Below are 17155 nucleotides of genomic sequence, written 5' to 3'. Positions count from 1 at the left end.
GGCAGGAGAATCACCTGAGCCCAGTAAGTCAAGGCTACAGTGAGCCATGATTGCACCCTTGCACTTCAGCCTGGGTGACAGAGCGAGACCCTGTCTCAATTAAAAAAAAAAAAAAAAAAAAAGAATTTCTAAAAGAGTACATTTGAAAAGGCCTTTTAAAATAAGGTAACAATACTGAAAATGAGTTAATACTTTCTATTAGTTGTTAACAGCTTACAAATATGGCGGAAATATTTGGCACATAGTAGATACTTAATATTTGTTTAATTCATTTTGCATTCATCCTGCAGTAGGTTTTCATTCACCCTTAAAAACACTATTTTATTATTATTTTATTGTTATATTTTCATTTTACTTTAGTTCTGGGATACATGTCAGAACATGCAGGTTTGTTACATAGGTATACATGTGCCATGGTGGTTTGCTGCACCTATCAAGCCATCATCTAGGTTTTAAGCCCCGCGTGCATTAGGTATTTGTCCTGATACTCTTCCTCCCCTTGCCCCCACACCTGCTGACAGGCCCTGGTATGTGATGTTCCCCTCCCTGTGTCCATGTGTTCTCATTGAAAGACTATTTTTTAAAATAAAAAATTTAGAACTATTTTAAGTCATAATGCCACTAGATGGCGATAGAGGAGTTTCAGTCACAGCCATTTATTTGGTCAAGGAGAAGTATGTCATTGAACGTATCTCACATCTTTCCTTTATTAAAAAAAAAAAAAACCATGAAAATAGTTAAGTTTATCTGTTACATGTGAAACAGAGAGCCTTAGGCAAAACTTTTAAAATAAATATATACAAAGTTGGATTTCTCATTAAGAGCTACCCATGTTAGCTTATCCTGTCTTCATCTTACAAATTTTATTTAGACTTTGCCTTTATAGATTACCCTCATTATCTTAAAATGGAGTTTAAAACATTCCTAAACTAGGGGTAGAGCTCTGTGGTTTCACTAGTTGATGAAGTCTTCCCTGCTTTGTGTGCCTTTCTGTGAGAAAGCCTTATTTTGCCTTTGCCAGAACTCTGTCTTTTGTAAGCATTCCTTCACTGTTATCCATGAAGCAAAAGAGACTAATCAAAAGCTGCATAATCACTTAGCATTAAGAAAACAGAAAATGCAGAAAGCATTGACATTTCAGTGGCTAGACAGAAGAAATTTTGAAGAAGTTATGTTTTTACTGATTAGTTTTCAGAGGCCTCATAGATGACATAACATTTTTGGAATGTTATGGATTCCAATTTTTGGAATTGTTTGTCAAGATGGAAGACTTCTTGGCAAAATTAAGGGGAGGTGGTTGGTTTGTATCTGTAAACCAGGAAGGTGCACATGCAGAAGTCAAATGGCAGAGAAAACTTGCAGCAAATGTCTCATCACATTTCCCATGGCCTGCTGTGGGATCATCAGGTATCTCTGTTTGGCTCCCCTCTTTCTGCAGCACCTTTGACCAAGAGACAAGCAATTAGCCCTCCTCTCATGCCCCAGTGTCAGCTGGTAATGACCCAAGAAAATTGTTGAAGAATTCCCCATTGTTAAATATTCATGCTTTAAAAATACTTAGTACTAGTACTTCCTAAAGTCATTGCTTTAACTTTGTTTTTAATGTAGGAAGCCTGATGTTACTTTGGATTTTATGCTTCCAAGAAAAACAAGTTTGTCATCTGATAGCAATAAAACATTTTGCATGATTGGCCATTGTTTATCATCCCAAGAAGAGTTTTTGCAGTTGGCTGGAAAATGGGACCTGGGAAATTTGCTTCTCTTCAATGGTGAGTGAGCCATGATTGCACCACTGCACTTCAACCTGGGCAACAGAGTGAGATTTTTTCCTTTGAAACATTTCCAATTTTTTTCTCAGTTGACAAATATTAAACTAAGTAAATTAACCTGGCTAAAATATCTATCTCTGTTCCTTTACTTGTATTTAATAAGTACTGTATTTCCAAGATTCTAAGATATACTTTTAAAATATTTTAACATTTTTGTAGTCTAGTTGTGTCTTACAATTGATATATACATTTAATATAAAAATGTATTTCCCCTACCCTCAAAAAAGAAAAGCTCATATTAAATTAGCATTTTTTTATACTGGATAATGTAGTATCATTACTAGTAAACTTATCTTGGTTGTCTCCTTTATAATTTTATTATTTCTTATACAAATATCAAATTTTAGGGAAAAATGAGATATATGATTTTTAAAAATATGTCCTTAAACCTGATACATAATAGCATTCAGACAGTGTTTATTGACTAAATAGGAAGGAATAAAGATATTGATTCAAATTTTAGTTAGAAATGGAATTTACCAAGATACAGCTTCCATTATTTAAAAAAAAAAAAAAGTAAAATAAATCAGAAAACCTGTTTTCTGGCTAAGGAGCAAATAGAAATATTATGATTTAATTAAAAGCTTCACGATTAACTTTATATACGTTAATTCATCTTCCATCATAGTTGGCATAGGTTATTTTCTCATTACACCAATTTGGAAATTGAGGCTTTATCAATTTCATAAAATATAGTGAACAGCTGAAAGAATCTGGCTAAAAAAATAACTTGTGGTTTCTTGCTTTTTATGAAAAATTCTGGTTAGAGTGTTTTAAATAACTAACTTTATTTTTCTGCTATTCAGGAGCTAAAGTTGGTTCACAAGAGGCCTTTTATCTGTATGCTTGTGGGCCCAACCATACATCTGTAATGCCATGTAAGTATGGCAAGCCAGTGAATGACTACTCCAAATATATTAATAAAGAAATTTTGCGATGTGAACAAATCAGAGAACTTTTTATGACCAAGAAAGATGTGGATATTGGTCTCTTAATTGTAAGTTTTAATTTTATAAGTTTTAATTTTATAGTAACAACTGTATTTAGGTGTATTTATTGAAATGTATAGTTATGAATTAGATTTCTAAAGATTTTCATATGGTTCCTTAACATTGTCTTTCTTAGAATTATGTTTTTTTCTGAAAAAAATTGAAACGCTTTGACCTTCTTTCAAAATTTGTTTCAGGTTTTATATTTATGTCTCCATTTCCTTGAAATTATATTTCCATAAAAAGTTTATCAGTTTAGTTTATTTTATACCTACTAATTATTCAGAAAAAATGTTATGATACAGTGAAAATAACACGTTAGTTTAACATACTCCTAAAAAATGTTGCTCATTATATTTTCTTTCCATACTTTAAATAAATAATACCCATTTATAATGTTAGTTTTAGTTATGTATATTCAGGTCTTAGAAAACCTACTCTTTTTTATTTTTTGTTGTTTTTTTTTTTAAGAGACAGGATTTCACTCTGTCACTCAGGCTTGGGTGCAGTGGTGTGATCATAGCTCACTGCAGCCTTGAACTCCTGAGCTCAAATGATCCTCCCACCTCAGCCTCCCAGGTGGCCAGGTCTACAGTCAGGCACCACCACACCAGGCTAATTTTAAATTTTTGTAGAGATGGAATCTCGCTACGTTGCCCAGACTGATCTCAAACTCCTGGCCTCAAGCGATCCTCCCATCTCAGCCCCTCAAATGGTGAGATTACAGGCATGAGCCACCATGCCTGGCCTAAAAAACGTATTGTTTAGTATCAGTACAAATAGGAATTTTGCTTTTAAAGTATTGCTAATTCTGCTTACATGAGACTCTATTGATTTTTATATATTATTCCAGTATTTTGTTCACTGGTATACAATTTAGGAGCTAGTAGTGAGGTTTCTTGTTATAGCAACTAGAAAACTGAGCCTTCGTAGTCTTAGAAAATCTACTAAAATCTGGTGGATCTGGCCACGAAACTGGGTTCCTCTTTCTCTTGCTTCTTGTGAGAAGTACAGATGTTTCCTACTTGAAGGAGACTACTGTTTTGGAATGTATTTTGTTGTTGTTGTTGTTGAGTTGTGGGGAGGGTAGATGTGGTTGTCAGTAATTATTGGGTAGTAAGGGCCAGGGATGCTAAATGTTCTACAGTACATGAACGCTATTATACAACAAAGAATGATCCTATCCTAAATGTCTCACCATTAAGAAAACATCCTTTAGGGAAATGGTTCCTCAAATCTGAGTGTGCGCCAGAATCATCCAGAAGGCTTGTTAAAATATAGATTGCTGGTCCAGAGCTTCTGATGTAGTAGGTCTGAAGTGTGACCCTGGAATTTACATTTTTAATAAGTTCCTAGGTGATGCTGATGCTGGTTGAGGATCACACTTTGAGAACCTCTGCCTTAGGGAGATTGAGGAGCTCACATAGATGTTTGTTCAAGTAATAACTTTAACTCAGTAGTTTTCGGATAATGCATTTGTTTTCGTAGAAAAATTTCCCTAATCCTTTTATTTTTCCTGAACAGTATATAGGTCATATATGTTACAAAACTCAACATAAATTATCATGAATGAAAATTCTGAGGGTTTTATGTGAAAACTATTTTTAGAGAGCAAATTCTTTAAGCCCGATTTAGTGATTTCGGAGTTACAAGTTTGTGAAAGAATGGTCAGGGAGAAGGGGTACCCTTGGCCGGGCGCGGTGGCTCATGCCTGTAATCCCAGCACTTTGGGAGGCCGAGGCAGGCGGATCACCTTGGGTCAGGAGTTTGAGACCAGTCTGGCCAACATTGTGAAACCCTGTCTCTACTAAAAATACAAAAACTAGCTGGGCATGGTGGCAGGCACCTGTAATCCCAGCTACTCAGGAGGCTGAGGCAGGAGAATCGCTTGAATCTAGGAGGCGGAGATTGCAGTGAGCTGAGAATGCACCATTGCACTCCAGCCTGGGCAACAAGAGTGAAACTCTGTCTAAAAAAAAAAAAAAAGAAAAAAAAAAAAAGATATGGTACCCTCATGTCAGAGTGTGGTGTCAGATTTCTGATTGAAACTACTGCAGGTTTGAAACTTTGCTTTTCCAGCATAATCATACACAACAGAGAGTATAATTGGTTTAGCTGGTGCACAGATACACTGGATGGCATGTCTGATTGCTGTGGGTCATAAATAAACCTCAGGCCAGGCACAGTGGCTCATGTTTGTAATCCCAGCACTTTGGGAGGCTGAGGCAGACAGATCCCGAGGTCAGAAGTTCAAGACCAGCCAGTTTGAGACCAGCCTGGACAATATGGTGAAACCCTGTCTCTACTAAAAATAAAAATTTAGCTGGGTGTGGTGGCATGCACCTGTAATCCCAGCTACTCAGGAGGCTGAAGCAGGAGAATTCTTGAACCCAGGAGGCGGAGGCTGCGGTGAGCTGAGATCATGCAACTGTATTCCACCCTGGGCAACAGAGCAAGACTCGGTCTTGGAAATAAATAAATTAAATAAATAAATAAATATCAAAGCACAAGGCCCCCATCCAGTTCTGAGAGAAGACACTGAATCTATATGATTTCCTGAGCCTGAGTTTGGCATCCACTACCACTAAAACCACCTTAAAGTACACTATGGGCCAGACCAAGGTTCATACCTATAATCCCAGCACTCTGGGAGGCACAGGCAGGAGGATCACTTTAGGCCAAGGGTTTGAGACTAACCTGCAACATAACAAGACCATGTCTCTACAAAAAAAAAAAAAAAAAAATTGATGTGGTGGCAGGTGCCTGTAAGTCCTAGCTGCTCGGGAGACTGAGGTGGGAGGAGCCCTTGAGCCTAGGAGTTCAAGGCTGCAGTGAGCTATGGTCATGCCACTGCACTCCAGCCTGGGTGCCAGAGCGAGACCCTGTCTCTAAGAAAAACATACATGCTGCATTTAAAATTAACTTTAATTTTTAAAATAGTTTAGAGAGTCTTGACAGGGAGCCACACTGATGGAAACTATCCTTTGCCTGGGAGAAATATTTGAAGTTCTATTTTATTTTAGTTAGGTGTGCTGACCATTGACAATCTGAAATTTTATTCCAGTAGAAAGAAAAATCTAGTTTAGAGTTGCCTTTAAATAAATAGTCAGCCCATGAGCAAATGCAAAGCAAAAATTTCAGAAAAGTTGACCTGACCCTGAGTTCCCAGTATTTTTAAGTACTTAGAATAGTGCCTGGTATGTAATAAGTGTGGTTTAAGACTTAGTTGATATTAGTAGTAATAGCATAATTTAATATTTATTCTAAACCGAGCAAAGCTGGAATCCTTCTCAACCTTGGTGTGATCTATACAATTGATCACTGCTAAATAAATCACTGATCATTTGCTTTGTGGGAAACAGCCTTGCTTCTAATGTTTATCTTTGTTTAGTGTAGTAGCTGTTGTTTTCTAAACAAAGAAAAGGATCAGTTGAGTGTGTTTTCACTTTGAAATACTTACTTGCTAGTTGATAGCTTGCATTTTAAACTTTGTGTCATTACTGAATGAAAATATTTGTGTTTCAGGAAAGTCTTTCAGTTGTTTATACAACTTACTGTCCTGCTCAGTACACCATCTATGAGCCGGTGATTAGACTTAAAGGTCAAATGAAAACCCAACTCTCTCAAAGACCCTTCAGCTCAAAAGAAGTTCAGAGCATCTTATTAGAACCTCATGATCTAAAGAATCTTCAGCCTACTGAATATAAAACCATTCAAGGCATTCTGCACGAAATTGGTGGAACTGGTATATTTGTTTTTCTCTTTGCTAGGGTAAGAATCACTGGTTATAGTTTTGTCTAAAGAGAAATGACTTATTTATTGTTGATAAATTAAAGGATTTCTTTTGGACCACATGAAAAAACTACACTCAACTATATTAAACTTTTAAGATAAAAAATTACATATTAAATATGTTATTAAGCTTTCAGCCATAGATGATTCAGGTTTCTTCTAATTTATGAATATTTTAGAAGTTTTCTATTAACCAAAAATGCAATTAGTACAATTAAATGTTAAATGTACAAGATTTTAAATGGAAAGGAGGATACTTTTAAAAATAAATTTATGAAGCTTTTATTCCTTAAATGTTTCCAATGCGTAGGAAAAAACTAAGGGTCAGCAAGTATTTTTTTTTTAAAAAAAAAAACAACAAAACTTTAATTTGTTTGGGTTTGGAGTTTTTTCAAAAAGGAGAAATATAAAGTTTGACTCAGGCCATACATACCATTTTAGAATAAATCATTTAATTATCTGTCCTGATGCAGAGTAGACAGTAATTATAGACTATTTCAGGGATTGCTGAAACCTATATTAGGGAGCACAAATAGTGCATTTCTACTTCCTCTGGGTCCACATCCCTGTTTAATTAAAGCAGCTTTGATCTTCCTTCATCCTCGGAATGCCATCTTCATTTTATCCTGAAGTATAACTTCTGCAACATTATCAGGTTTTCATAGTCTCCCTATCTAGTTTTCTTTTTTTTTTTTTTTGGAGACAGAGTCTCGCTCTGTCGCCCGAGCTGGAGTGCAGTAGTGGCCGGATCTCAGCTCACTGCAAGCTCCACTTCCCGGGTTTACACCATTCTCCTGCCTCAGCCTCCGGAGTAGCTGGGACTACAGGCGCCCGCCACCTCGCCCGGCTAGTTTTTTTTTTTTTTTGGATTTTTAGTAGAGACGGGGTTTCACCGTGTTAGCCAGGATGGTCTCGATCTCCTGACCTCGTGATCCGCCCGTCTCGGCCTCCCAAAGTGCTGGGATTACAGGCTTGAGCCACCGCGCCCGGCCAAGTTTTCTTTAATGGAAGCATCTTTGATTAATTTTGCAATAAGAAGCATGTCAGCATTTGTTGTTGTTAGGATTCTTACAAATATTTTGTTAGCATTTGATCCCCCATGCTCTGTAATCTGTCTTTTCTTCTTCACCTCTTCCTTTTTCATATTTTTTAAATCTACTGTCTAGTTGAATAGATTCTCTCCTAGTGTTTTAAAATCAAAAGCCCTTTAACTCCTCACCAATATTTTGTGATCTTTTGTACCACTGTATAGTTTCAAAATGTATATCCTTGTTTTCTTCTCTTTCATCAAGGTATTGAATATAATTTTGTTAGTTACATAAAGATTGAATCTTAGATAAAACGTTTACATTTTTATCTTTGTATGTTTAGTATCTTGCCAGTAAGACTTTTAAAGTATGTTTCTAAGTCTAAAACTTAGAAACCTTGTTCAGTATCCTTCCTTTTCCCCTACAAAAATAAAATTCAGTGTCCTTAAAATCCTTACATGCATAACCTGCCTTGTGAGCCTGGTCTCTACAATCCAGCCAAAGAGGCAACCTGCAGCTTCCTAGATGTACTCTGAACTTCCAATTTAGGCTTTACCCTTCTCCTGGCTGTGCCCTGCCCCCAGCCACCCCTTTATTCCTGCTTTCCAGGATTTGGCTCTCTTCCGAGGCCATCTTACCTCTGTGTAGCCTTCCCCTAAACCAAGCAGAGAGGGGTCAGAATGGTTTCTGTGCTCTCCTGGCATACCTATTGTCTCATTCTTCTTTGGCCTTTAGCATGATAATAAGTATGTGTTTCTTATGTATATAGTAGTTGTCAGAAAGTGTTGGTTGAAGTAAATTGAAGTACAAGGCACAACATGTGGTTTTTAGCCTCTTATCTCTTTGACAGAAAAGTAGACCCCATTGGAAACAAGTATCATGTATTTTACTTCTTTTTATCTCCCTTACCACATAGTGCAGAGCCTGTTTGTCTGTTGACTAATTTATCAAAAACTTATGACACTTTAGATCACTAGTTATAAAATGCTACTGACCGCTAAGGTTGTTCATGTCATTGTATACTATAGCATATGTAAGAGACTATAGAACATGGAATTTATGCCTTACTCTCAGTTTTGTTTATTCACAATCCTTAAATAGGTAGAGTATGAGCATTAAAAAATTACTTTGTAGAAACTACTGGATTGATGTTACATAGTGGAAGATTATACATGTTAAATTTTTACTCTCAGCAAATTGGGAGAAAACTATTTCCACCCATTTTTTTTAGGTCGTTGAACTCAGTAGCTGTGAAGAAACTCAAGCATTAGCACTGCGAGTTATACTCTCATTAATTAAATACAACCAACAAAGAGTACATGAATTAGAAAATTGCAATGGACTTTCTATGATTCATCAGGTGTTGATCAAACAAAAATGCATTGTTGGGTTTTACATTTTGAAGGTATGTCTTCATAAAATTTATTCTTATAGTTTCATATGCAATGATACTCATCTCGTCATCAAAGTCTTCCAATAATAGTTTTGTGTTTCAGTTATTCCTGAAGAAAATGGAGGAAACTTATTAGTGTATAGTTAATAAAACTAAGATACTCTTCTAATTCTTTTCATCATTTAAATAATTACATTTTTCTTTTTTTAAAAGCATTTTTTTAAAAGTAAGAAAAAATAAACTCATTGAATTTTAGATCTGAGTGGGCCATAGATATCTCCCATGCTGTCCCCTCATTCCATAGATTGAGAAGATCTTTGCTTTAGCCCCCACCATTATGGCAGAGAACCCAGTTCTCTAGGCACCTAGAGGCATACCATTCCATTAGGCACTGCTGCTACAAAGTTAGTTTTTAAAGTCACAGATATTCGTGCTCATTTTTATTATCCCACTATCATTATATATTTAAATACTTTTCTAGATAAAAGCATTTGGTAACATTGTGAAAATATTTCTCTCTGAGACTTCTAGTACTAAGTCAAAAGATGATTGCTCTACCCTTGCCCCCACCCCTACCTCTTTAAATTGCAAGATCCATACATTTGTGGCATGAATCCTTACTACTTTTTTGAAAAGGTTTTAAAGCCTAATAGAAGATTAATTCAATTTAAAACATAAAAAATGAGTGCTGTTTGTTTTACTCCATGTTTGAACCTGAGTACTCACTTAAAAATATTTGTAAGTTTGGAATTTTCTATTTATCTGCATTGTTTTACAAAACAAGTTAAAGATATTGCGTGAAGTGTTGAATTATTTACTAGCTTTCCTTTGAATTTAATGATTGCTAAAATTGAAAGCTTAATGTTTCTGTTGAACTTTTTGATTAACCAATTACTAATGCATCTTATATTAATGCTAATTTTCTATAGACCCTTCTCGAAGGATGCTGTGGTGAAGATATTATTTATATGAATGAGAATGGAGAGTTTAAGTTGGATGTAGACTCTAATGCTATAATCCAAGATGTTAAGCTATTAGAGGAACTATTGCTTGACTGGAAGATATGGAATAAAGCAGAGGCATGTAATATGTACTTTTTTCTATTTTTTATTGTGATAAGATGCATATAACACAAAATTTATCATCTTAAGCATTTTTAAGTTTCGGTTCGGTGGCATTAAGTGCATTTACAGTGTTGTCCAACCATCACCACCATCCATCTCTGTAAATCTTTTTTGTTTTGTAAAACCAAAACTTTGTACCCTTTAAACAGTAATTCCCCCTCTTCCTCTACCCCTGGAAACCACCATTCTACTTTTGACTGAGGATCTCATATAAGTAGGATCGTATAGTATTTGTCTTTTTGTAATTAGCTTGTTTCACTTATAGCATAATGTCTTCACGGCTCATCTGTGTCGTAGCATATGTCCAAATTTCCTTTTTAAGAATGAATAATATTCCATTCTATATATTTACCACATTTTGCTCATCCATTCATCAGTTTAGAGATACTTGGATTGTTTCCACATTTTAGCTACTGTGAATAGAAGCGTGTACTCTTTTTGTTTGTTTGTTTGTTTTTGTTTTTGTTTTTGTTTGAAACGGAATTTTACTCTTTCGCCCAGGCTGGAGTGCAGTGACGTGATCTTGGCTCACTGCAACCTCCACCCCCAGGCTCAGATGATACTCCTACCTTAGCCTCCCAAGTAGCTGGGACCACAGATGTGTGCCACCATGCCTGGCTAAGTTTTTGTATTTTGGGTATAGACAGGGTTTCACACATGTTGCTCAGGCTGGTCTTGAACTCCTGAGCTCAAGTGATCTGCTTGCCTTGGCTTCCCAAAATGCTGGGATTATACACATGAGCCACCACCCCCAGCCAGCATATTCTTTTAAATATTTATCTAATCATTATTCTGAAGGAAATAATTACTTCAATGTAATGTTAATTATAAATGGAAATCTGGCACTTATTTCCCATGCAAAGTTTTGAACAGCCATGGGGAACGCTGAGCTGGAGAGTCAAAATCAAACTTGGGCTGGCTAAGAATACTGCAGTCAGGCAGGAGCATGTGGGCTTATTTGGATTAGTCGAAGGCTTGCATTTACCATAAACTCTGAAAGGGGAGCCTGCTAAGAGTCAGGGGAGTCAGGTCCAGGAGAGGGAAATGGATACACTTCTAACTAGGGGAGCCACGCTGGCCAGGAGTTAGAGATAAGGCTTCATCATAAGTATAAAGTAAGCAACATAGATTGATCTTAGATGTAGGCACTACATCTCAGCACCTAGAATGGCTGGTCTGGTCTTCACAAGGACCCAGTCAGGGAATGAGTATAGGATTGTTTCCTTTCTGCCCCAGTTTTAAGCAGTCTTAATGGTATAGGCTCATACAGCCTGCTTAGTTCTAGTGTAGACTGTTTGCTCTAAGTGTGGCAGGGTTCTAGTAGGTATTGGTGATTTTTGCAAGAAAAAGAAAACTGGATTGTCTAGAACTGATTAGAATATAACAAGATTATCATCAAATATTATTTATGGAGCAATTCAGAATATATGTACCTTTAGAATTTTTTTAAAAATGGTTTTTCCCAACTTGCCAACAGTCCCTAAAAATTTACACATTACCAATAATGAATTGTGAGGTTGAAAAAAGACTCCTTTTTTTTTTTTGAAACAGGATCTCACTGTCACCCAGGCTAAAGTGCAGTGGCGCCATCTTGGCTCACTGCAACCTCTGCCTCTCAGGCTCAAACGGTCCTCCTACCTCAGCCTCCCAAGTAGCTAGGACTACATGTGTGCACCACCATGCCTGGCTAATTTTTAATTTTTTTTTTTTGTAGAGATGAAGTCTCACTATATTGCCCAGGCTGGTCTGAAACTCCTGGGCTCAAGCAATCCTCCCGCCTTGGCCTCCAAAGTGCTGGGATACAGGCGTGAGCCCCCACACCTGGCAAAACAAACAAACAAAAAAAACAAAACCTTTTCTAATCTATTAGTAACAAAAATAATTTTAGTTCAGATATGCTAGAGGAAAGAGAATTTTCTATTCTTCCTATAGAAAATTATATTACAAAATTGTTGTTATATGAAGAGGCAATTAAAGAGTATGCAGCCACAAAACAGAGAAAAGTATTTTGAAAGGCATGTCCAACAAACTAACTATTACCATGTTTCTGGATTTTGGGGTATTCATGGTACTTTTCAGTTTTTAAACTTTGTGATTTGTTGTGATTCCTTTTCTCACTCTGAGTAAATATTTACTTTCAGATCTAAAAAATAGAAGATAGATAAGATAGATAGATTAAAATATGTGTAATATTGCAGGGAGAAAGCAAATAATTACGGGGATAGCATATGTAAACAAATTGGATCAAAAGCAGTATAAATGTGTAATAAAGAATATGCTCAGTTGCAGGTTGGAAAATCTAACTTGGACAAAGTTGGACCAAGTGCTTCAAAGAGCAGGCAAATGTGGGGTTGTTTGATTTTAAAAGAAACATTTTTAAATTGAATTTGATAGTGATAAGACACATATTGCTTCTATGAATTTGAAATAAGGTTTTCGTACGTAATTAATTGTTTTTGAACTAAGTCTGGTTTTTCTTTTTTTCTTGTTGCTATTTGTTTATGTTGGCACTATTTTATCTTGGTACTACTTTTCAGATTGAATCATGTTTTCATACTTTGGCTGCCTTGTCTTCTGGTTTTCACTTGGCTTTTTGTTTTAGAACATCTTGGTTCTGTCTTAGAAAGAGAGAGACCCTGGGTAGAAGAGTATGATTAAGTCTATCAATATCTTGGTTCATTCTTGCCAGATAATGGCAGGAGAAATAGTAGGCTCTGCAACCCAAGCCAGTTAATTTTACTTTTTGTTAAAAGGTTTATTGAAAGGTAAAGGATGATAAGATGAAGGGAAGGTTATCTTTCAATATTAGTTGTCAGTATAAGGTCTCTTTTTTTCTCTACTATTATGGACAAGTTAAGATTGATTCAATATGGGAGAAGCATTTTAAGGCACTGTCAAAGGATCCTAACTACTCTTTGAAGTGCATAGTTTGTAATCATGCAGAGAATTCTATTATTTGAACTTGAAAGTAAATTAAAAATGCAGAATTTTCACATTGTCCATGACTTTTTGATTTAGTATGATTTGCTCTAAAATTATTTGGTTAAATGCTGCATATGCAGATTGGTATTGAAATGTATACATTTTTAACAACACTCTTTGAACATAAATTATTTAAAAACAATAATGTTGGTAATGTGTATGCTTCTCTAATTTGAACAATCCCTCTTGATAATTCATCTTTTGAAAATACATTTGATGCCACAGAAAGGGTAATGTAGGAAAGCACCTAATACAATATTGCATTCAACATAGCTATTTAGAAATAGCCTACTGGCAACAAAAAATAATAGGGAATAAATTTTGACATTGGCTTTTTGCAGACATGTAGTCTTTGATACTGAATATATATACAATGTTAAATTGTTGCACGTTGTGTGTCTTCCAAAAAGCATGCTGCATATTTTTCAGGACCTATGTGCTTATTGGTGTGTGTTTATCTCCTCAGCAAGGTGTTTGGGAAACTTTGTTAGCGGCTCTAGAAGTCCTCATCAGAGCAGATCACCACCAGCAGATGTTTAATATTAAGCAGTTACTGAAAGCTCAAGTGGTTCATCACTTTCTGCTGACTTGTCAGGTTTTGCAGGTACTTTTTATGTAACTTTACTTTTGGAAATATTTTCCACAGTTGTTTAATAATACTATGAACATCAAATTTTTGTGACACTTTCAATGGGACTTTTTTTTTTCCCCATCTTCTCTCCAGATTCTCTTCTTTCAATAAATAGTATAGGAGTTTTTCAATTGCTGCATCTTACAACTTGATCATCACACTGTCATAATTCCTAACTCAATTACAAAAGTACAATTACTAAGTTTCTTAGATGTTTCTTTATGTTGGGATAGAATAATAGTTTTGTAGTGCCTTGAACAGCAAGAATAGTTAATGAATTTTAACTTATTCCATATTCTTTAAATAAAAATTTACAAATATGTGTTGATTTAATAAGTATAAACTTGCTAAAGGTCTATTTTATGTGCTAGAATTAGCATTTTAAACTGTATCCAAAATTTTTATTGAAAAGTGACACTAATTTTATCAGTTACATTGTAATGTCTATGCTGTGGCCCTTTTAGTTAATTTTTTTCTCTGCCTTTGTTGATATCATCTAGTATACCAACCAAGCAGATAAAAGGCATCAATACATATCTGCTTGGTGGGTATATTAGACAATTTTCCAAGTTTTTTTTTTTAATGTCTGAGGCATCTATTAGAACTTTGTCAAGTTAGATAAGTACAGATATTCCATGAGATCAGTAATATTTTATATTTTGAGTGCCCTTGCTTCAGTGGCACTAAGGGCTTTTCATTATAGTTGGGCTAAAATTCAAAATCTGTGACAACATCTATAGTGGTTCAAGCCTGTAATCCCAGCACTTTGGGAGGCCGAGACGGGCGGATCACAAGGTCAGGAGTTCGAGACCATCCTGGCTAACACGGTGAAACCCCCATCTCTACTAAAAAAATACAAAAAACTAGCCGGGCGAGGTGGCGGGCGCCTGTAGTCCCAGCTACTCGGGAGGCTGAGGCAGGAGAATGGCGTAAACCCGGGAAGCGGAGCTTGCAGTGAGCTGAGATCCGGCCACTGCACTCCAGCCTGGGCGACAAAGCGAGACTCCATCTCAAAAAAAAAGAAGTGTTACTATGAGAAGGCTTATATGATCTAGCTACCATTCTAGCTTCATCTTATGGTACTCAGCCTCCTTGGATTTCTTTCCCTTCCTTAAACAAGTAAGAATTTTTTCTGTCTCAGAGTACATGGTATTCTTTTTGCTTTAACAATTATTGATCCCATTCTTTTCATCTGGCCAGCTCCTACTTATCCTGCACGTGGCAACTTAAGACTTATTTCCTGAGAGATACCTTCCTTGCCCTTTCCATATAAATTAGTCTTTTTCCCTTTATACACTATGTACATACAGTTTGTTAGTTATATATGGAATTATGGTTTATTTCCTTCTGTAAGCCTCCTGAAAGCAAGGATATGGTTTTTGTTTCGTTTTGTTTTGTTTTAAATCACACTGTAATGTCAGTACTTGACACACCTGGGCATCTGATAAGTATTTGTTAAATGAATGAATTCCAAAAACACAAAAACATTTTATTGCCTTTCTTGGCCCCTGTGGTAAATTAGATTGTTGTTGTAGGGAATAGAATATGTTGATTGATCTTTCAGGCCCCTTGCTTACTGAGTGTTTTTTGTGTCATTTATACATCAGTTTTCCTCAAAATTTTTTCCTTTGCATATCCATTTTGAAATGTATTGGCCAATTTTCATTAAGTTCATATGACAATGTGATAGTCTTTGCATGTCAGAAAAGTGGCGCTTATAAACTTGGAGATTTCCATATATTTTTTCACTTTTGTATTATTTACAAAAATGCTAGAAAAAAATCTAGGTACAAATTTTTTTCCTTACATGTATAGTTTTTTACCCTTGTTGGTTCAAAGAGCCCACTTATCAAATTAACAGCTATTTATGAAACATAGCTTTATGTCAGGTATTGTGGGAAGTTTATAAAGAAATGAACTTAGTCTTTGCCTTTAAGATACCTCAGAGTGTTTGTGCACTTCAGGAAGATTAATAAATTGGTAATGTACTGGATGTAAGGCAGTTTCATTTGTTTGTGAGTACAGCATAAAGAACCTGAACCCTGGTGATTAGAATGGGAGTGTTTAGGTAGGGAGCAAATATGAGAGAGATTGTGAGGATAGAATTCATAGGACTTGATTCTGTTTAAATGGAGCTTCAGGAGGAGTCAAATATAACATAAAAATTTCAAGCCGGGAGACCAGAAAAACAATAATTTTATCAGAAAAAAAAGCAAACTTGTAAGTTTTGTAGTTTTTGTATTCTACATTTGAAATTACAGCAGGATATTCAGCAACAGTGAACTGGTAATAGTGAAGCCGTCAGAATAGAGAAACACTCCAAGACAGAGAAATGTAGTGAGAGAATCAGAGGGCTGAGGTTTACACCTCAGGAGATACCCGTTTTCAGGATGTGAAACAAGAAAAAGGGGCTATTGAAAGAGATATAGAAAGAGTAATTGAAAAGCTAAGAGGAAACTCAGTAAAGTGAAAACCAGAGATGGGCAGAGGGGGAAGAACATGTAGAGAAGGAGGTGATACCTTGAACCAAATGATATAGAAAGTTCAGAGAAAATGTAGGCAGATAAAGGGCCATTGACTCAGAAATTCTTAATGACTTACAAGATTTCAATAGCATGGATAAGGCAAGAGCCAGATTTCAGGGACTTTGGAGAGCATGTGTGGCAGATCACTGAAGGCAGTGAGAATAAATGATTATTAAAAAGTCCAGCAGCAAAAGCAAAGACAGAAGCAGAATGTTCACATAAGGTAAAGTTAAGGGATTAAAAAATAGTAAAATAGAATACCAGTGACTATTGATAAAGAGTCAGTGGAGAGGGCAGGATAGAAGTAACCTGGGCTGGACTTGGGAATGAATCACTGATGCTGCAACCAAGAAAGTTAAAAAGATACATGGAGTATGATTTAGAAGAAATGCAGATGGTCGTAGCAGAAATAGTTCTGAATTGGAAGTCATGAGATCTATGTTCCTGTCTTAGCTTTGCCGCTTGACATCTATGAGATCTTGGCAAAGGAGTTTTGTGTTTTCTTCTGTAGACTCAGTGTTCTCTTCTTATATCTGAGATAGTCAAACTAAATTGTTTCAAAATTAACATCTACATTTTAAGTACTCCAATTCAGTAATACACAAGAGTAAGTGAGAAGAGTAGATGTAGAGATATGTATTTGGAAGGAAGATGAGGAAGTTTACCTCCCATGCCCTTAATCTGAAGACCACCTGCTACCCACTGGGGAGATGGAATTGGAGGATATAAGCAATTTATTTATATACAGCTTTATTTTTAGTAATTTCTTGGCATTTTGCCAACTCTCATTATTCCAGACAGTAAATGGTGCAGTAGAAAGAGTTCAGAGGCCTGAGTTTGAGTTATAATTATACTACCTACG

The 17155-nt window shown here is 35.9% G+C and overlaps 1 protein-coding gene across 1 annotated transcript in view; it reads left to right on the top strand.

Moving 5' to 3' along the window:
- Positions 1-17155, top strand: part of LYST (lysosomal trafficking regulator) — a 221106-nt gene that overhangs the window by 104144 nt on the left and 99807 nt on the right. The window contains exons 15-20 of the mRNA XM_011935733.1: positions 1609-1769; positions 2636-2826; positions 6344-6589; positions 8870-9043; positions 9961-10110; positions 13604-13741. Of these exons, the coding sequence (XP_011791123.1) occupies positions 1609-1769; positions 2636-2826; positions 6344-6589; positions 8870-9043; positions 9961-10110; positions 13604-13741 (1060 nt within the window). The remainder of the gene's footprint in view (positions 1-1608; positions 1770-2635; positions 2827-6343; positions 6590-8869; positions 9044-9960; positions 10111-13603; positions 13742-17155) is intronic.

The sequence above is a fragment of the Colobus angolensis genome, unplaced genomic scaffold (genome assembly GCF_000951035.1).
Source record: "Colobus angolensis palliatus isolate OR3802 unplaced genomic scaffold, Cang.pa_1.0 Scaffold148, whole genome shotgun sequence".
Classification (NCBI taxonomy): Eukaryota; Metazoa; Chordata; class Mammalia; order Primates; family Cercopithecidae; genus Colobus; species Colobus angolensis.
This window is presented reverse-complemented; position numbering and strand designations above follow the sequence as displayed.